This window comes from Odontesthes bonariensis, chromosome 7 (genome assembly GCF_027942865.1).
Source record: "Odontesthes bonariensis isolate fOdoBon6 chromosome 7, fOdoBon6.hap1, whole genome shotgun sequence".
NCBI classification, from domain to species: domain Eukaryota; kingdom Metazoa; phylum Chordata; class Actinopteri; order Atheriniformes; family Atherinopsidae; genus Odontesthes; species Odontesthes bonariensis.
The window spans coordinates 15986207-16007259 of NC_134512.1; the positions used below are offsets into that span (position 1 = coordinate 15986207).

Genomic DNA, 21053 nt, shown 5'->3' on the forward strand with positions numbered 1-21053 from the left:
CGTGAACAAGACCCCGAGATACTTGAACTCCTCCACTTGGGGAAGGATCTCATTCCCGACCCGGAGAGAGCATTCCACCCTTTTCCGGCCGAAGACCATAGTCTCGGATTTGGAGGCGCTGATTCTCATCCCAGCCGCTTCACACTCGGCTGCGAACCGCTCCAGTGAGAGCTGAAGGTCACAGCCCGACGACGCCAACAGAACCACATCGTCCGCAAAAAGCAGAGACCCGATTCTGAGGTCGCCAAAACGGACCCCCTCAACGCCCTGGCTGCGCCTAGAAATTCTGTCCATAAAAATTATGAACAGAATCGGTGACAAAGGGCAGCCCTGACGGAGTCCAACCCTCACAGGAAACATGTCCGACTTACTGCCGGCAATGCGGACCAAACTCTGACACCGGTCATCCAGAGACCGAACAGCCCCTATCAAGGAGTCCGGCACTCCATACTCCCGGAGCACCCCCCACAAGAGTCCCCGAGGGGCTTCAGTCTATTCCACAGTTGCTGGACAGTCCCAGTGTCTCAGCAGATTGATAAATTGAGTAAAACCAGGAATCTTTATCAGCTTCCAAGGAAAATTCATTAAGATACTGCAGGATAACCCGGTGGGTTCGGCCGATTACTGTTGATGAGCAAACATGTTAGCCAACTCCCAACTACATGGTGGAACATATTTCTACATCCCAGTGAGTGAGTGGTTCATCAGATGTTAAAACTGTAGGTTATGTCACAGCAAATCACCCTCGTGCATGTCTACTTTATTTAATCCTACACCCCACTGATGAAGGAAACAGGCCACCTGCAAATAAAAGTCCTTTTACTGGTGCAGCCACATCACAATTTGCATTTTCTGCATTTTCTTTTCCCACAAGGTTCTTAAAGGATGTCTGTAAAAGACATTTTCTGTACAAAAATCTAACTTGAAATTTAATCATCTGCATAGATGATTTCTTACATAAGACCCAGCTTAGAGTTCAACGCTGTGCTGTCCCAGGAGCCCCAGCCACTGAGTGTAAACAAACAACATCCTATTCTTAGACATATTTAAACATATCATGGGGCAGGAAGAGCTGATGTCAAACTCTGTTCTTATCTCAGGCCCATATGACAACAGATTAAATAAAGTAAAAATGACCCTATAACACAAATGTGTGGGTAAGCCTTCCAAACAATTAATAGTCCAATCTGTAACCAACACAGATTTAGACATATGTGCAATCAAGCTGCAGGAAGAACTCAAACCAAAGCCCATATGAAAACAGATTAAATGAAGGAAGAACATAAACTGACCGCATTCAACAAATATTAGAAAAAACTACTGCAATGAAACAAATTAAAGCATCTCAAAGTAAAACAAGCTCGGCCACTTGTAAAATATTTGAGATTACTGGCTCCTACTCTCTCTTTAAACCCAATCTTGTGTCTTTAAATTGACAGTGTTCCTTCTCTGTTTGAAAGGATCTCAAATTTGCTCCTGCCCATCTCCAGTGAGGAGCTGCATCCTTTGCATATACATTCAAATGCACAAATGTGTTGCTGTGATTTATGTCTGTTTCAGATTTTCAATAATCTGAGCCGTGTGAGCCCCCACAAAGCCACGTCTATGTCATGTAAATAATTTTAGTCGAGCATACAGCTAGTCTTCTGATCAAAAAACATTTGCACTTAGACACAAAGACAGGGCTGAAAGTTGGTGCTCCACATTGTGTTTGAAGGTGGTTGTATAAAAAGGAACGACTCGCTCCAATGTGAAGCGCAGCAATCAAAGCCAAAAGAGAGATCAAAGAGCACTGAAAGGTACTGAAACATGATTCATCCTTTTACTCGAATGTGTGCTGGGATACTTCAACACTTAGACTTAGAGAGCAGTGGATTGAGCTGGCAGCCTTCCGACCGAAGGATGACCGCACTGCTTCCTGAGATACGGCTGCCCCCCCATATGATACGAGTCTGTATTTCATAAGAAGATAGAGTTCTTTCCAATAGATAACACCCTTTAAAGGAATACATTCCTTGAATTTAAAAATCCTAACCTTTCTAAACCATGCTGTCTTGCACCATATGGCCAATTGAAAGGAGGGTTTCAGAGACAGATGGCTAATGGCGATGACCCTTACTCAAAGCAGGGTTAAGCCCTTTGAGACAACTAAGATAAGAATTACATGCGACAGGAAGGCTGTGGAAGACGAGGGCAGACATAGATTAGAAAAAGTAAAAATGATCCCTCGACACCGCAGACCAACTAAATTATGATCAGTTCTATTTAAAGATATGTGTAATATCTAAAGTTATATGTAAACTCACTGTTGTTTAGCTGTTATAATCGAGGCTCGTTCCAGCTTTTAGAACATCCTGACAGTTGCATCGTATTGGTGTTAAACTAAACCTCTCATGTAAATAGCTAACAGACATTTTGGCCATGTTTGACCCGAAAGCCAGAAAGCAAGGAAAGCAGAGGCAAGATTTAGTCCATCAGAAAACAGGAAATCTTCTGAGCACAGTCCTCTGATCTGTAGATGTGGCAGCAAGCCTGTGGGAGGATGAGTTTGATGTCACTTTAGATTCAACGGATTTTTCAAAAACATTTTGAGAATTTTGGAAGATAAATTACATTTTGTAGTGATAATGAGCTGATAATGAGGATGACTCTTAAATAATAGAAAGATTGAGCTGCATTTAAAAGGAGATTGAGTAGCTCAAGGTCTGCAGGGGTTTCACAGACTAGTAAATTGTTTTGTTCAATAACAATCTATCTGCGCTTTGAGGAAACTTTAGCTTTTCTGTGGTGTCACGTAAAGTCACACAAACTTATGGGCAAATGTGGGTCAGCTGTACAGTTTTTTTTAGTAAAGAGCCTCTGCTGAGTGCCATGTGCTGTAAACAATAGCAAAAAATATTGTGGGTAATTTCTAGGATTTGACTTGATTTTTTTCCCATGATTACACGTTACTCCTGAAAGGCACAAAACTTTAGTGGAAATTACACTGTCTCCAATGTGCTATTTTCCTTGAGATTTCTTTCCCTCTTTTTAATTTAGTCAAATATACAAAGCTGCTCTTTGCAATCAAGGCTTAAGCAGTTGTAGGAGGGGGCTTAGGAGAGATAATTAAAAAGCCTGAGTAAGAAATGGCAGCTTTGTGTACAGAGTGACAGAGAGTCTCACACACACAGGGTTGTTTTGAACATCCGTTATGGAGGGAGGGTGATAAAAAAAAAATAGAGAGAGGAGCAGAGAGAATTGAAAGTGTCATGAAACTAAATCATATATGCTGCTGGCCAGTAACAATAAAGCACAAAATAATAACATTTATATAGAATTTCTATTCGAAAGAATAGAAAGGGCATCAAACAACTGTAATTATCTGACGATATCTTCAGAAATAGAGGTGAAACACTCAGACAAGAGTGTTAGGGATTATAGATCTTTCAAGCTTAGTTCTTTATTTGGTTTAGTGCTGCTTCATGTCTCTGGAGTAATTATACAGCCACAAATGAAAGTATGTGGAAGCAAGCAAAAAAAAAAAAAAAAAAGTGAAAAGTTCAAAATCCACCAGTGACAGTAAATGCAAATGAGTTGATAACACAGAAACTCGGGGTGGGAGATGGGAATTTGGATGATCAGCCTTGCAGTGCAATTTTAATTACACAGCATGCTAACCGCAACCATGATTAATTCTAACATACTACAGCGTGCGTATGTCTGTGGGTGCACGTGTGTTAATGTAAGAGGGCCAAGAGATGCAAATGAATGAGCACACAGAGAGATTATGTTGTCATGGTTAAACTTTCTGACCTTTGTTCTGCACATTTGTGCACATTTGAAAATACAAACACACTTCTTTAAGAGGGTAACAACTTTCATTTTAAGAACTCATGGATCATTTCGAAGAAACGTCAATACAGTGATATGCACATCCACCACGGCACTCACCAAAACCACATAATCACTCTGATCTACATCTGAAGGCCCATTCAAACCAAATTCACTCAACATCTTTATGAGAACACCAAGACCCATAATCCACATGAGTTTAAGAAAAAAAATCATCAATCTGTAATAAAATTAGATAGGAATATTTGAAATGGTTGGTAGGCTAAATATTCTGATGTATTTACTCAAGCACTATGATACCACAGTTTATGGGTTTCTGTTCACTCTGTTACCATTCAACGCAACCACATCAGTCTATTCCACTACTTGTAAGAAGGAAATTATGTACTCTCTAAACTACTATTGCAAAGCAAATAATGCAAAAAATATATATTTTTCTAATGTTGGGGGACTGAGTAAACAGTGAAAAATGATGCTCATTTTGAAAATTTGACAGGTTGTCTTTGTATTGATTTTATTTGTTTACCAAAAGTCAGAAACCAAGAACTCAAAATGTACTTAATGAAAAACAAATGCTTTTAAAAAAAATGTGAGAGCTTGTTACTTTTCTGCTGACTTAGAATTAAAATGCATATAGCTAAGAGCTACAACCAATAATCAGGTTGAAATTAGCTCGACATAATATATGTTAATCTAATCTGAATTGTTCAAAACTTGTGTCATCACTTTTTAAGGAAGTGTTTAATGAGCTCCGCACTAAACTCTTTATCCGCTGAGTGGCGCTGAAGAGCACCCTTTGTAAGCATGATCATGTGACTTCCCCACGACGCCGCACTCGTTATTGTCATCATGGTGGAAAGGCTTCGTTTGTAACTGAACACCAAGCATGTCAGAAAAGCAGCGGGCGCTGCCGGTGTGGATGGGAAAGAAGAATGTTAAAGTCAAAGAGAAAGCGCCTCTGAAGACCCAGCGAAAACGGAAAGCTGCAAGGTACAGAACGAAAGGAACGAGGCTGGGTCAGTTTTCTGCTTAACTTAAGTTTCCTAGAATTCATTAGTAACATATGCCCACTATATGTCCACAGGGTTGCTTTCTACTGTATGAACGAGGCGGAGCTCGTGGAAGCAGCTGTTTCTTATCTTACCAGCAGCGCCAGTGGGGATGGGGCGTTCCCGAGTCACCAGCAGGTGGTGCTGTTTCCACCCTTAAAGCTGCAGTCTGCAACTCTTTTTCAAGCATAATGCCTGGAACTGTCCGGGGATTCTGAAAGTAGTACATTAAATACCCCAATACAAAAAAAAAATGAGTTCTCTAGGTCCCCTATATGTCCCGCTAGGTCCCTCCAAAGCCAGCAGGTTTGTTTACAAAATTGCAGACCGGACCGGTAAAAGGTAACCAATCAGGTTTACGAGCTGGGCTCTGCTGCCTGTCAATCACCGATTGTGCACGCGCGATACAAGGTAGGCTCGTCCCCACGCTTATTTATCTGGACTATTGAACTTCATTTCGGGCTAGTCTACTTACTGTGTCTTCCATGATCGCAAATGACAGGTGAGTTGATGAATGAGGAGTCGTGTAGGCGCATCTGGCGTGCACGTCTACGTGCACGAGTTCTCATGTGTTTTGAAGGGGCGGGACAGGAAGTTGAATAACTTTTTATTTTTCGGTTAAAAAATAAGCATTTCTTGCATTTTGCGACTACGGAGGTCACCGTTTTCAACTTCAAGCGTTCTGATAGATCATGTAAACTCTTAAAATGCCAAAAAGTAGGACTTTACATATGACAACAACAAATCCTGCAGACTGCAGCTTTAAATGTTTGAGCACGTTTCCATCGTGTCTTGGAAATAACACAGCTGACTTTAAACTTATCAACGAAAGCACGTCATGTGTCATGTTTTCCATTTAAATATGAAGTTTGAATCACGTAAACCATACAAATCGTAATTACATTTTGTATGTGTGTGCTGTGGGTAAAAGTTCTTAAACAGTCAAACTCCTAAATCATTTCTTATGCTTTTAGTCCCTTGACCTATTGTCAGAAAACCGACTGATACCTCTCTAATTTACAGGCTGAAGAAAAAGCAAAGGACTCCACAAAGAACGAGGATCCCGTCAGTTCAAAAATGACAGCGAGGCCAGAGAACTTTGAGGAATGTGATGACTTGGAGACCACATGCGTCTCAGAAACAGACTTGGACGTAGCAGAGATGGAAACGCTGCCATTCACAAAGAGCCCACAGCATCCTGGATGTGAGCCGCAGCGGTCAGGAGCAGCTCGGGATGGTTGTGGACCCGTGAACATCGATGTGAAGGCTGAAACGAGAAAGGGGCAGTTACATATGTCACGAGGCGCAACAGAAGAGGACGATGCCCTACGGCTTGTACGGGAAATTTTTTTCACCTGACGATAAATTTATTCAGAAGCCCAGTGAAATAAACATGCTTTGTATTTGAAAGGGTTCGCAGTTCATTGAAAACCTTTTCTAATTAAAGACCATGCAGCTCAAATAAAACAGGGTCAACCAATACACCTTGAATGAACACAGCTACTGAATAAAAGAAACAGTTTGAGGAGCTCCACTTCTGGTGGATTCCAACACAGACACAGATAATTCATCAATAGATTTACACTAAAATTGAGAGCTAAATGCTTTTATCTACCTTGACTGACAAGACAAAAATAATATTTATTTGGTGAAAAGACTCGCGTCATTTTCATCTTACAGCGTGGCCACTGGAAGGCTTCAGTTAACGTTGCTTTTGGAGTGTTTCCTTTACTTTATCCCAAAGTATTTGTTTGATTTTACGATGAAAATGTGGAAATTTCCTTTAGACCTTTTTTCTTGTATGGTGACTGAGAGCTTTACTTTTAACAAAATGGTGTCATGCTAAATTTAAAACTCAATGCAGGACTGTTTCAGTTCATCACCAGAGGTTTGGGGGAGATGACCTTGATGAGTTCTCACTGATTGAGCTCTGTTTTGCAGCTGTACTCGTGTCCTGTTTGTAGAAACAAAAATTGAATTCCTTTACGAGTGTTGAATAAAAACTTTTCTTCAATAGTTTTTGTAAAAAAAAAATACTTTTATTGGAATTTCTATTTCAGTCTTTCCATTTAATATATTTCAAATATCACAGACAATGATACTGCAGCAGTCTCAGGAGTCAGCACTGACTTTATGGATGTATTTGGTTTTTTCCCCAGTATCTCTTGAATGAGTCCAACACCAACTGGTGCACATCAGAAAAAGAAAAGGCTGTTTTTTTCCTCGCATTTAGTCAAACATTAACCCGCACATTTTTCCTCTGTTTCTACAAAGTTCTCCGTCTAGAAAGCGCAGACTTTGTTACAGTGGATCTAATAAAAAGGTCACACTAAAAAAGTACAACATGGTGACAAAGACGGAGGACAAATAATTATTGGTCTCCCTGCAGGAAGCAGGTAGAGTGGGAGTCTGTTTATTCCCAGTCGCCCGGTAACCTCTTCCATAACATACTGGTTAGCACAGTTATGATCCCCAGCTCTACCTGCACGCCTACACAGACATAGAACCAAGGGGTCATGTCTTTCCAACTCAAACATGACTGATACAGGAGCAAAAAGACAATAATGCCAGCCAGGGTGAGAAAACTTGATGTGCCCTGACAGGCCACACTGAACCCGACTAATGTTCTGTCTTTGGCATAAGCAGCTAACAGCACGGCCAGCAGGGCAAAGGCCACAAGCACCACTGGGACATAAAGACACAGGGTGACCAGCGTCGTGAAGGCGTTAGTCTTTGTCCTAGAGTCAGCTCCATTGGGAGAGTTCCCGTGCCACCCATCACAGGATAGGTCGCCGTGTTGGTGTGCGTGACGGAAGAAAAAGGGGCTGATGAGGACTTCTTTGGACAGGACGAACACGCCAGCAAAGTAGACCAGCGAGGTTATCATCTGAAGGAGGGCGAGCAGTAGAAGCACAGAGATCCCCAGAAGGTCCCGTGTGGGGCACCTCCGGGAGGAAGCTGCCATTGTGGACACTCTTAGGACCTATGACTCTTGACCTGTAGATTTAATTAGTCGTGTTGACAAGTAGCAACGGTATGATGATCGAAAGTAGGATGTTTGCATTGGCCACAACAAAAAATACAAACACTGTATGATTTCGTTATACTGGAAAAAACGCCCCTCCAAAAATAAGTAAAAAAACAACAAATACAAGACGTTTTTGCTTGAAATGAGCAAATGGAACTAGTGAAAATCAGCTTGTCAAGATTTCACTTAACAAGATGTTCAACATGTATTGTCTTAAAACAAGTCCCTAGGCCTATATCTTGCTGAAATGGTACTTGTTAGGTCATTCTGTCCTATTTTAAGTGTAATGAGATATTTTGACTAGAAATGACACGAATATACTTGGTAAAAAAAAGTTCCACCCAGTTAACTTTATTGATGAGCTCTGAAAGTGAAAGCTGTCAGCTTCAGAAACTGTAAGTGCATGCATAAAGTTCAACCCAGATCAGCTGATCATTCCCATTGTGGTGAAAAAAAAAAACAAGTAAAGAAGTCAAACAGCCTTACATGCAAGACGCTAGGGGTACCATGACCTGACACCTGGATGATTGATAATCTAAAGTTTAGATTATCAATCATCCAGGTGTCAGGTGTTGGTTTAGATTCTAAACCAAAGCAGTGGCTGTTTGACACATGAAGCATTAGTGATTAAATGAACGCTTAATTTAATCTCGTCCAGAGTAGACAGGTTGCTGATTCGTGTCTGAATTGGACCGAGTAAAGTAAATGTATGTCTACATCTGCTGTTGTTTACTTACGTCCATAGTCAGAGAAAATCAGCGTCGAAGTCGTTTCTGTTCAGGAAGCTCTGTGGCCTGTGGCTTGGTGCGCGCACAGAGCGCGGACGCGCGCGGAGCGGAGCAGCCCCGCTGGTGCGCGCTTCAACGGGCACTTGAACGCACGAACTCCTCCAAGTTGAGAGAGCGAGATCATCCGCAAGTTTGTCTGCTTAAACTGCAACGCAAAGAGGTTTTAAAGGTTAGTCGAGAAACACGCAGCGTGATTTGAACTTCACGTCATATCGGAGCTGTTGGAACTTCTTTGCGCTTTGGATAGATTTAACAGGTCTTTTTCAGCTGGACAGGGAGGCGGGGTCGTCGGAAAGGATTTCTTTGTTCGTATTGCTTTCACTAGCAATTAATGACGAATAGTCTATTGAAACGGTTTGTGTTAATAATTAGAATTGCACGCCTCTGTTCGTGTAGTGTCGGCAAAAAGAAAACTCAGTTAAACGAGGGTATGCGGGGGGAGCTGGATCAAGGTGTGGTTCTTATAAGACAATAATTAGAAATTTCAAAACTAAATGACTCAACAAATTCTGATTTTCCTTTCTAGCAGACGGTTTCGGTGCATTGTCAGGAACTCGATATTAATGAAAGCAATGTCTGTGGTATAAACTGTAAAAGCGAGCAAACCCGCATCAATCAAACACGCGCTGTTAAGCCCTCCAGGGGAAAATAACTTCTTAGACACGCTCGTCTCCCGAACCTGCAGCACATTTTGTTGCTTACGCGCAGCAAGGGAGGACACGATGTACCACTGAATGTTTCTGCTCACCCACTTAATTAAATCCTGATGACATTAAGAGAGTCTGTTTGCATATCACAGCCCTGAGCAATTCTGTGTTCATGAATTCATATGATGAATCCATGGAGCTCCAAAGCTGACAGCAGGAATTCGGTTAAAAACTGGTTCTAACTGAAAACTGCTCTGAGTAGGCCTACACGTTGCATTAGTATTATCGTTGTTAATAGACATGTTTTCACTCTAATCTTTTCCCCCCTGTGTACAGGTACATCATGGGAAACAGATTCAGCAGAAGGCGAGATGCACCAGCCAGCAGCGCTGAAACTGTGGCCGCCGAACAGAAGACAGCGGTGGAACCCGCGACCACTGACCCAGAAGATTCTGCAGTGACACAGACTCAGGAGGTCACTGAGAACCTAGACGAGTTGGCACAGGAACCGGTGACTTCAACGGCATGTTCGCCCAAAGAAGAATACCTAACAGAGTCCAAAGAGGAAGAGACTCCCGCTCCCGGCCCAATTAATGATGGAGAATCAGAGCCGAGACTAAAGGAAACGCCAGCTCCAGTCCAACCTGAACTTCTCGTCTCTGCCAGCAACCCTCCGGAACCAGAACCCAAACCTGTTGCTGAAGCTCAGCTGGCTCCAGAACCGGCCCCAGAGCCTGTCCCTGAGCCCGAGTCCGCCTCTGAGGTGGATCCCGCCCCCATCCCAGAACCAGTACCAGCCCCAGTTGAGGATCTGGAGCAGCATGTGGACCTGCTCAAACAAGAGACTCTTCCTGAGTCTGTGTCGTCTTCGCCTCCCCTGATCGAGCTGAGCGCCCCGGATGACACTCCTTCCCCAGCTCCCATCCCAGTCCCACTCAGTTCAGATGAGCCATCAAACATCTCAGCAGGTGAGCAACACCAGGAGTGTGTTGAGGCTTCTGAGGGTTCCCCTCCGGGGCACAAAGAGTCCACAGAAACATTGGAGTTTCTGGAAAAGCAAACCGAGGTGGAGGCCGCAGAGCGTTTGGAGACGCTTGGGAGTGACATCAACGAGGGAAGCGTGAGCGAAATCCTGAAAAATTCAGAGCTGAAAGGAAATGACCTTCTTAATGACCTCATTTCAAGTGATGTCAAGATCCCCGATGCCTCTCCCGTCACAGACATGAGCGCCTCCATCGAGCTCATGTGAATCCACTGAAGAGGATTAATGACAGAAGTGAACAGATATTTTTCTGTGAAACCTTCCTGACCACTTCACGTGAATTCAGAATGGATCAAAGAAACATTATTCTTATGGCACCCTAAGTGCCCTAGTTAAGCCAAATATCCAGTTCTTTTTTTCTTTAATGAACCAAATTTGAGCTGTACAACAGGCTGAACTTAAATACCGATGCTTTTCTGTGTATGATACATTTATGCAGCCAGTTTGTGTGCATGTGTAGTATATCATCAGACAACAGAGGTCTTCCTCTATGCAAACTTGCCAAGAAAATATTTAAACGCATCTCTTGTCAGGTATTAAAGCAATTAGTTACCATTACTGTACTTTGTGTAAAAATGAGTTTGTATAAAAGAAAAAGTAAAAGCTCTCTTGAGAAGAACAGAACTGAGAAGCACTTGGATTGATAAGAGACAACACATAAGGAACCAAAGATACACATTCCACGATATAACATGAGAGAAGTGCCCTAAAAACACTCAAAGCCTTAAACTTCAGTAGTCGTATTACAATAATATTGTAAAGATTGTATTTTTAATTCAAACAGTGGCTTGCTTGTGGAAATAAAAATATATAAAGATGACTTACAGTCCCGCTCCCCATTTATCTGACAAGCAGAATATATAAGATGAAGGTGAAAGCAGGTTGGCATCATTGATATTTGACTACGATTAGCAAACAGAACAGTAGATGTAATATAAGTTTTAAAAAAAAGAAAAAAGCAAGTGCAGATTACTGAGCTGTTGGTGCACGTATCTGAGCTTTTTTTTTTTCTTTTTAAATCACAGAGCGTATTTAATAACATTCGAACGCTTGTATTGGACACCGTGTACACATGGCAGTCAAGTTATAGCCAGCCCAGCACAGATCATGTAAGAGAGACAGTGCTTTTTCAGTCTCGTGGGAGAGAAGACGCAAGCAGAGGGAGGAGAAGGGGGAGAAACTGGGCCACATTCTTTCCAGAGGAAGGAGGTTTTTGGGGGGCCTGGGTCAAAAGTCTTCAGTGTGACTGCATTTCAGTCCATGAGAAATCTGCTCCTCGGATGCCTCTCCCACCACATTCCCTCCGTTCTCACTGCACTGTAATCCCAACATCTTGACCAAAGAACTCAAGGAAGCCGGAATGAAAGGAGCTTCGAAATGAAAAATAGCTCAGATTTGCCAGTTTCACAGGAGCACTCGCTGACGAATAAGCTAAATGCATAAAAATACAGTCCAAACTGCAAAGCTTAATCCCAAAAAAAAAAAGAAACAAAAAAAAAACATGTATTGTCCAGACACACCTAACTTTAACAGCCTCTGCCTCAGGGCATGGCAAATGGGTAAATCCCATGGTTTTGGCAGCGTACTGATGAGTCCCCATAGAGTGGGAGAGGCATGTTTTAGACAGTGATCTCAGTCCAGCTCAGCTTAAGCAAAGGATACAGTTTGCAGACGAAGCTGCTTCTTGATGCACACACAGAATAGATAAGCAGCATGATTTTCACTATTTGTGATTCCTGTCATACCAGAGGCTTTCGGCTCAATAAACAAAAGGGGTGGACTTGAGTCCCCTCTCCCCTTGTTGATTTCCTGTTTCTCTATGGACTGCGATGGCCGAAGCATAAAAACAAAGAAAACAGGACCTGGTATTTGCTTCCGTGAGACCATGTGTCAAGGAGCTCACACATTAGATTTTTATGGGCACAGGACAATAGTTGTGTCTGTAAGTTTCCTTTGTTATTCTCTCATCGTAGAAAAAAAAAAAACACCCTTCCACACGGCTGAAACATCAGAATAGTCCGACTCAGAAGTGAAGAGGTGATCTCTTTTTGTTTTAAAGAAAGTCCTTGTGTCGAATACGTGGCCCAAGGAGTTAGAAATGTTAAGGACTCTTTTACTTTGGCTACGCACAAGGACACATTGGCACGTGTGAATGTGACAACACTGTGCTCCCTTCTCAAAGGTCGGTGACCTTACATGACAACTTGTGATGTGAAAGACAGACACGCAAATAAATACTGTCTGCAGCTACATATTCAATTAATAATCTTTATTAAACTCAGGTAACATGAATTAAAAATCAAGATGTACTGAACAGAGAAGATGCTGACTCGAAACTTGCAACAATTTGCAAAGTACTAACAACCAAATACAATATATTCAATTTAAAGAGAGCATATACTGACTTAACTCATTGAATTTTATAGTGCCATCGTAACTTAATCTCAATGAAGCTGGATGGTTATTTTCCAAAACACCTCATTTCAGGGGCTTTACGCTACCATCAGTCGCTTGTATTTCTTGGACAGGTCAACATTGGTGCGTCCAGGTTGGAAGGGATATGACCACAAGATAGAGTTCCAAGAGAATCCATATTTCCTTACTCCAGACAGCAGATAGTGGACCTCCTCATGGCTGAAGTCCTGCCTCTTCCTTCTCTTTCAGTATTTAGAAGAAAGGCAGAGGAGGCCGGATTTCCATAAAGATTAGACAGTATTTCAGGTGGAGAGTGAGGATTATGGGACACATTACAAGCACATATGCGCCTGATATGAAATCTGAACTAAATTAAATGGGGGAAAATGAGTCAAACATCTTATTTTTTTATCATTCCAACATGGCTGTGACAAATACTAACATACCAGATTTATGGTTTTGCACATTTTAGTGCATTCACAGTATGATACGTATGTACTTTGGCCCATTGTAGTATGTTATGGCAATTTGCTGGGACTGAAAAACTCACAACTTACAAATACCAACATTTGAAAAAGCGATTTTCTTTCAAACACTTACAATGGAGCAGTGGTCTCTGCTTATCTCTGACTGGTCCTCAACAGCGTGCTGTACACTGTTATTCTTCCCTCTTCTCCCTGTGTTTGGAACATGAAACTGTGTCAGGATGGTGTAGTCACAAGCCTTTTAACTTGTTTTGTTTCATCAATATACCATGTCAGCTGGCTGGATTACTAAGACTTCATATGCAGAGAAAAAGCTGCCCGACAAACAAAATACAGGCGAATATATGCTGACAGAGGGAGCGGAATAAATGAGACCGAAACAAACTTTAAAAGCATTACGGAGAGAATGAACCCTGAAAAAATGGTGAACCATGTTGAAAATCTGGACCGAGCAGTGGAAGAAAAACTTGGTCGGGACTCTTACAAAGTGTGCATTGGAAAAACCATTTGGCTTGGAGGCAGTAAGAAACAATAAATCTCAGTAAAACAGAGACACAGTAAGACTGCACTGTATAAAAATGCCTCAGCATTGCAACACCACAGCAACGGAAGTTTTTGACAACAGAATGTCTAACTATGGAGATGATGTGGCGGTAAAGAAAAAAGACAAAAACACAACGAATAAGCATATACATTCAATGAAAAGTAGAAGAGCTTTACTGCCAAATAATAATCCCTCTACTTCCCTTGTAGTCTCAGGCCATCACAAAAGCATCAGAACAAATCATTGCGATATCTGACTTTATCTCGCTCTCTGTCACACACACATGCACACCCACACTGTGTTATGCGGAGTGTGAAACAGCTTAATACAGCTGTGGTGCTCTGAACCAGCTCTGGTCTGTGCTGTGAGAACACTGGCCTCAGCTCAACATTCTTTCTGCTCTTTGCTTTGTCTGCTGCCAAGAACACATTGCAGAGGACAGCTCCCACCACAGGCTCTCAGTCATAACATTCACACACATACTAAAAGTAAAATACTGTACGCACCCCGATCAAACGCTGGATCGTCATCCTCAGGTAAATGTTGCCTTTTTAGGGGAGCCAAGCCTGGACCAAAAGAGGAGTGATGGAATTGGTGTTGTCGAACACGGTAAACTTGAAATATATGCACAAACGGTAAATTACATGTTGCCACAGTATGATCATATTTCATACCAATCCTGCAGTGAGAGGGAACTGTCTCCTTCTCAGCTCTTCTGCGCAGAGGAGTCAAACTGATGCCTGTAAAGATATCCAGAATACGCACTTACTGAATATGATACATATGTGTGAGATGGATGGTGTTCCGTCTTACAATGACAGGGAACAGCTTGCGAGTACTCATATCCTTTTTTAAACCTTGAGGAAGCACTTAAGAGTACAGACTGCAGTAGTCAGGATATGGTGTGCGTCTCTTTTGTAGGTTATTCAAGTTATAGTTACGAATTAAATGAAAACATAAAAGTGGACTGAAGGGTCCGGAGATGGCAGACTTACTGCTAGCCTACAAACTATTTAGGAATACAAATTTACAATTTCAATACAAAGCTTCAGTGCACCCACAAGGTAATACTCTGAAATACAGGCCGCGTCCATGTTCTATTATCTTTACAGGTTCCCTGTGAACTGTATTTCTATTCTTCCTATCATTTAGCCTAACTATATCAAATCTAGATAGAACTTAACAATTGAGGAAAGCAGTCAGGCTTTTAAAGGCTTACCACTCCAGTTTGCACAGATTCTGTGTGACTCTGCAGCTGATATTCTCACGGTGTTTGCTTCTGAGTGCTCCACAGCGTCGTCCTGGTGCTCTTTCATGGGCACAAAGTTGAAGCGACGCATGCTGAATCGCTCTGTGGCTTCTTGGAGAACTCTATGCATGTCACAGCTGTTGCGGCATGAGCTTTGGAGAGACGCAAAAGTGCGACTGGTCACTTTGTTAAAAGGTAACGCACACCCTAAAGGAAAGAAAGAGGGGTAGTACAAGGAATTAGCTTAATCAGAACTTGTGAAAATCCAGCGTTTACATTAATGTATCTGAATGATCTGCTCAAGTCTAAAGGTATAATCGAAGATTCTTTTAGTTGCCTTCTAGTGCCGTCCAAACAAAGCCTGAGCAGGTCAGCAGGACAAGAAGATCACATAATACACTGACCTACAATTTTAGTCTAAAACATATTATTGAGATTTTCTGCACTTCAGAACAAATTTAAAGTAAGATTGAAAAAGGAAGAGTCTTCTTCTTCCAAAAACACAGTGAGGTAAAGCCTGTCTGATACACTTAACTTGTTTGATCTGTAAACAAACATTTGATAATACATCTTCAGATTCCCTACCTGCGCACCGGATATGAGAGACTGAGTGTTCCTCCGCTGGAATTTTGTCTACCCCCCTTTTCTCAAAGTCTTGTAAATCAGAACAGAAAAAAAACACACTACTCAGAAAAGCTTGTTGGAAATTATACTGAAAACAAAAAATGAAACAATTGTGTGCTAAAAGTAAAGCGCTGTCTCTCTTACCATCAGTGCATTCACTCTCTTTTGGTTTGGTCTGCCACACTGGTAAGGGGGGTTTGAATGATTTACTGAATAGAAAAACAGTGGGTAATGTGATTATGAAAGCACTTATCTACTCTTTTTATCCAAAAAAATAACTCATCACTGATCAACTCCACTGACTAGTTCACTGAATTTGACTCGCTGACTCTCTCTAGTGGCCGCACATGAGAAGACATCTGGGCTCCTCCTCCCTTGCACATAGAACACCTCACGTCCCCTCCATTGCTTTTAGTCTTCTCTTCCAGAAGATTTAAGCTGTCACTAAATTTCTTGATTTCACTATTAATCCCTTTGTCAGCCACTTTTACGGCAGTTTGAGGTTTAATGCTGCTTTCACTGCCCTGTTGCGTATTCTTCAGCCTGTGGATGGTTTTGATGCTTTCCCTCCTTTGCGGTGGTACACGCAAAGCTGGGTATAGAGAGGGCAGGACTTGACCTTCGATTGAATTTGATGGGTTAATGTCTTCCTGCTCATCTTCGACCTCCTAATGAGCATAAGCAAGCATCATAAATCACTTCGACAAAGGCATTGATCAGGCAGCACTGTACGTGTGTGTGTGTAAGTGAATGCACATCTAACCTTCAGCTGTCTTTTCTCTAATAAACCAATCCTGTGCAGCAGTTCTATGGCTGAACTCTTGAAACCCTCCATGTCTGCTAGCGGCTCCTGGTTTTCGGCATGCTTTGCGATCAGACCAGGCACTCCGAAACACATAGCTTCACAAAAAAGTCAAACGGGTCATCGCGAAGGTACCGTATCTTGCAGTCAAGCCACAAATTGTTCACTGCGTGCCAATTTAAATAATCTAATTTTCAGTCTCAGGTAGAAAAATCTACAGAAAAGGGTATGCATTGGTAAAGCAAAGGGAATTCAAGGACTGCTTTTAACGTATAAAATGGGTTAGAATAAAAAGACTGCCAAGATCACTGTTAACTCATTTGGTTTCGATATAATGCTTTCTAAGGTACACGCGATTCCTCTTTGCCACCTCATTTAAGTCAAATGATGTCTGAAATGTCAATATAACAGTAAATGGAGATGGTGATGACCAACAACGCTAAATCCCAAAGTCACATACCAATTTTGAAATGGAAAAATACATAGAATAAAAGCATTATTAGAATAAGTGGTTTGACTTACTGGCCTGTTTGCAAGTCTGCAATATGAAAGCAGCTGCCTTCCTAACCTCCTCACTTGTGTCCTCTGTGAGGAAAGTTATTATTAGTGGTAGGCCTCCGCACTGCACCAGCTGAGACTGGTGCTCTGCTACAGAAAAGCAAATAAGCACTTTCAACATCTACGCCATGTGAGAACCTCCAGTAAGTGCCAAAAATATCAATAGGAAGACTCACAGAAAATTCCAAACACAAACATACCACACAGTGAGGACTCACCAGAGGCCTGAGTGCACTGCCCAATGCTTAGTAAAACAGCGAGTCTGTCATCAGGGTCCAGGTGCGAGCTTGTCAGCAGAGAGAAAAGGTGGGACACTACCCCATACCGAGCCAGACCTGCAGCCAGCACACCTACAAGGAAAATAATATGATTGGAGATGGACATACTTTTGGCTTTGTAAGTGAACTGCGAAGGTGCACGTGTTTAAGAGCAGCACGCACAGTTATCAGTGACGCAAGCTGACAGGGTCTTGGATATAATGACAGACAGCTGACAAGACAATAAGCTTGTATCGGCAGCAGAGGCTTGACGAACCAGAGCAAGGGTAAGAGTTTCCAAACCCCCAGAGGCCGAAAAACTCTCCTGCACACACGCTGTGAAAACAAAGAGGTGATAAGAATTATGGAGTCAGTTTGCGTTTGCCTAGAAATGAGAAACAGTTTGAACAGAAGCCATCTCGCCCTCTACACTTACAGTTGTTGGCAACGGTCATTGCGATGAAGGAGCATATGGGTTGAAAAATTTCGGTGCAGGGCAGAGAAATCTGCTGAAGCCAGATTTTTATTTTGGGAAAAGCTGCTACACAAATACGCTGAGCTTCCTCTGCAATACAAAAGAAACATCTTACTAAATGCAGAAAAACACAACCGATTTGAATGACTTTTATATGCTAGATCACACCGGATCTTGAGATGCTCACTACATAACACAAATACACAGATGATATTACCATTCTGAGGATTGTTGACACATCCGCACAGAGCACTGGACAGAGATGCCCATAGTTGGTGGGTTTGAGAGGCAATTCTGAAATTATCCCCTGTGGAGAGGGGAAAAGTGGTCCTGCAAAAAAAAAAAATCACATCCATATAAAGTATTTTTAACAAAAACCAGGGTGTCTTTCAAAACTTGATGAAAATTATCTGCAATTAAGCAGCGCAAAATACCTGAAGAGGTTGAGCAGAATGTCCAGGCAGCCAGTAGCTTGAGCCAAAGTCTGTCCTGACTCTGAAATGACACACAAACAATTCTAAATGTGTGCCTGACAGAAGCAAGATGATCCTCTCAGAAGCCAAACAAATTGTCTTACAATATTTTGGTTTACAAATTTGGAATGGCTTTTGGAGCCTGACACTCATCCAGACAAAAGGAAATACCATAAGACGTGAGAGAAAACGTGCATCTGAATGGGGGAAACCAGTGGTGTGGCTGTAATCTATTCTGCCAGTTAAGAAGCTTTGATCTTACTGTTGTTGGCTACCAGCACAAACAGCATATATACAGACACCCTTTTCTGTGTCAGTGGGATGTCTTCTTTGACCAGCAAGCCAGCAATGTCTGCAAATATCTCCTTTCTGCACAGAGAATTCTTGCAGTACACTACCAGAAGGAGAGATAAAGGTATTTCGTCAATACGTAGAGCTGCAACGATTCTGTAGGCTACTTGTAACAGTACTTTTAACTTGTTATAACAGTATTCATTCATATTACAGTGCATACAAATGCATGCACATATATATGCTTCATCCTTTAGCACCACTTAATAATACGTAATAATACTTTGTCCCTTTGTCGGCTAGAGCGATTAATATTCAATGAAGCTTAAAGCCAAGCGCATTGACAAAAGGTCGGGTAACTACAGCTTTCAAAAGTTATGCTCCTTCAGTAAATTGAGACGAGGCATCTTACCATTCGCCTCTGCCAGTGTGCCAAGTGTAAAGAGAGCTGTCTCCTTAACATCTGAATGAACAATGCTGGACTTGGACAGGTCGTAGACAAATGCTACACCGCCCAGCTCCCTCAGCAGGTCCACATTATCCTCTGAAATAATGAAAACTTAAGGTGAAACAGACAGTGGACGGGAACCATTTCGCCAAGTGTTACTCTAAACCACAAATCCTACAGACTGATCGCACGCCTATTTGCACCGTTACCTCTTTTTTCACAGATTGAGTGAATGGTGAGGAGAGCTTGTTTCTGTAAATCGGGACACTTCATCTGAAACTTCAGGCACTCGAGCAGCAAGCTGAGATCTGTTTTTGTGGCTGAAAGAAGAGCAATAAAATTTAACCACTAGGCATACATGTTTATTTTGTATTTACGAAGTTCATACACAAAATAATTAAAGTGAAGGCTTAACAATGTCACTTACTAATACGGCTGTTGCTGGAAACACTTGTCTTATCCATTTCCTCTGTTTAAACGTCTCGGTGTTTAAGTGTCAAAAGTTTCCGGTTAGCTAAATGCTTTTTTCATTCCTACACTTTGTCTATGGCAACTTTTGACATTTTCATTAAAGTTATGGATTGCTATTTCCAGAGTTAGAGCTAGCTTAAGAGCAATCACTGTAGCTAATGAAGGTAGGCCTAAATAAAAAAAATCCCGGCTAAAGTCGCACTTTGAGAGCAGAATTTCTCCAAATGGTAATTCAATAAATAATCTCACAAGTACTCATAAAGTGTCACTAAACTAAAGATTTAAAAAAATATTAGTGTCAGCCAGAGTTATTTTGGCCCACCATTTCTCAGTCTCGCTCGGAAATGAATAACCGTTGGAATGGTGATTGGTGACAGAACTTTGGAACTCAGCGTTACCATGGAAACCAACAATTCTAGGGGCGCAAGCGCAGTTTGCGCCGAGAATGCGTCACATTTGCAGTTCTCTCCAGACCAGCGAGCGTCACTGTTGAGGAAACAAGCTGAAAAGCATATGAAGAAAGCATACACAATGCCACCTGTGGTGTCACGTCAGCAGAGGCTGGCACATCTGATGCGGAATGAATTTACTCTGGGTGTAGAACTGTATATGTATCTCAGAGCTAAGCGGCTGCGGCAAAAACAGAAGAGATGGTGGATTGTTCGTCCTTTACAACAAGACGAACTTTGTCAAACGTTGTCCCAGTGTAACTTCATAGACGTGTCGTACAGATGTTTGTAGAGGCGCATCCTCTCGGTCACCGCGGTCTCTGCAGTGTTCATTTTTTCTTTTTCTTGGTCAGCTGTTTCCGGTGGAGCGCGCGCGAAGTCAGAAAAAAAGTTGTGTGCGCGCCCTTGCGCCGCGCGAGGATTTTCTAGCTTGCGAAGGGGGGCGTGGTGGAATTTTGGGACACGTGACCGTTTGCGCCATTTGCGACCAGCTAGTATGAGCGAGGTTGCGCCGAGTATGAATCAGCCTTAATGCTTTAAAGCTGCGGTCGGCAACTGTTTTTTAGTCATATTAGCTTGAACTGTCATGGGATTCTGGAAGTAGAATATTAAATAGGCTGTTTAGAAAAAATAACGAAATCTGTAGCTCCCTCTGAAGCCTGTAATCATGCTTGCAAAAACCGAGCGCGCCCGGCTGTTTTTAACCAATCAAGTTAGGGTGGAGGGAGGAATCCTACCTGTCAATCACAGCTTGTGCACACGCTGCTGAGCGTGCCCCAGCTTGTGTGCGCTCACACTGCTGTGAACTCACGTGCACAACCTCGTCCACAGAGGGGGAGGGGTTTGGGGGGCGATTCGGAGCTTGTTGGAGGTTGGGGGAAGGACCTGAGAGGTGTAACAGTTAGAATTTTCCGACCGTAGACTCGCAATTTTGAAAACTTGCCGACTGCAGCTTTAAATACTCTGCACGTGATTGAAAGTCGAAAATGTTATGTTGATGTGTTTTGGATTGCTACATTTGTCTCGAAGGCAATGTAGATATCAACAAGCTGTCAATGTAGATATCAACAACAATATTTTGCCAGATATGAATCAATTCTGTGAATAATGAGTGGATTGTTTTT

At 42.1% G+C, this 21053-nt stretch overlaps 3 protein-coding genes and 1 long non-coding RNA gene across 5 annotated transcripts; 2 read left to right on the top strand and 2 right to left on the bottom strand.

The window, feature by feature from the left end:
- The first annotated feature begins 4636 nt into the window (after positions 1 to 4636).
- On the top strand, positions 4637 to 6293 carry LOC142383888 (uncharacterized). Its single transcript, XM_075469695.1, has 3 exons — positions 4637 to 4824; positions 4919 to 5021; positions 5907 to 6293. Exons 1-3 carry the CDS (start codon positions 4721 to 4723, stop codon positions 6240 to 6242), a joined length of 543 nt encoding a protein of 180 aa, XP_075325810.1. The 5' UTR covers positions 4637 to 4720; the 3' UTR covers positions 6243 to 6293.
- A 607-nt stretch (positions 6294 to 6900) lies between these two features.
- Positions 6901 to 9029, bottom strand: LOC142383889 (uncharacterized). Its single transcript, XR_012770009.1, has 2 exons — positions 8649 to 9029; positions 6901 to 7880 (listed from the first exon to the last, which is right to left on the bottom strand). It is a non-coding gene; the product is annotated as an uncharacterized LOC142383889 (long non-coding RNA).
- Positions 8731 to 11208, top strand: LOC142383887 (uncharacterized). Of its 2 annotated transcripts, none has more exons than XM_075469693.1 (2): positions 8731 to 8868; positions 9683 to 11208. In XM_075469693.1, exon 2 carries the CDS (start codon positions 9690 to 9692, stop codon positions 10593 to 10595), a length of 906 nt encoding a protein of 301 aa, XP_075325808.1. In that variant the 5' UTR covers positions 8731 to 8868; positions 9683 to 9689; the 3' UTR covers positions 10596 to 11208. The 2 variants fall into 2 exon arrangements, with proteins under 2 accessions (XP_075325808.1, XP_075325807.1); XM_075469692.1 differs by lacking the exon at positions 8731 to 8868 and adding an exon at positions 8881 to 9053.
- Positions 11209 to 12672: 1464 nt separating this feature from the next.
- On the bottom strand, positions 12673 to 19777 carry terb1 (telomere repeat binding bouquet formation protein 1). The gene is made up of 19 exons (XM_075471163.1): positions 19437 to 19777; positions 19219 to 19329; positions 18974 to 19105; positions 18533 to 18664; positions 18232 to 18292; positions 18015 to 18127; positions 17759 to 17887; positions 17506 to 17658; positions 17284 to 17415; positions 17030 to 17155; positions 16469 to 16605; positions 16017 to 16373; positions 15850 to 15958; positions 15667 to 15735; positions 15052 to 15288; positions 14507 to 14572; positions 14339 to 14398; positions 13404 to 13480; positions 12673 to 13045 (listed from the first exon to the last, which is right to left on the bottom strand). Exons 1-19 carry the CDS (start codon positions 19471 to 19473, stop codon positions 12881 to 12883), a joined length of 2403 nt encoding a protein of 800 aa, XP_075327278.1. The 5' UTR covers positions 19474 to 19777; the 3' UTR covers positions 12673 to 12880.
- Positions 19778 to 21053: the final 1276 nt, after the last annotated feature.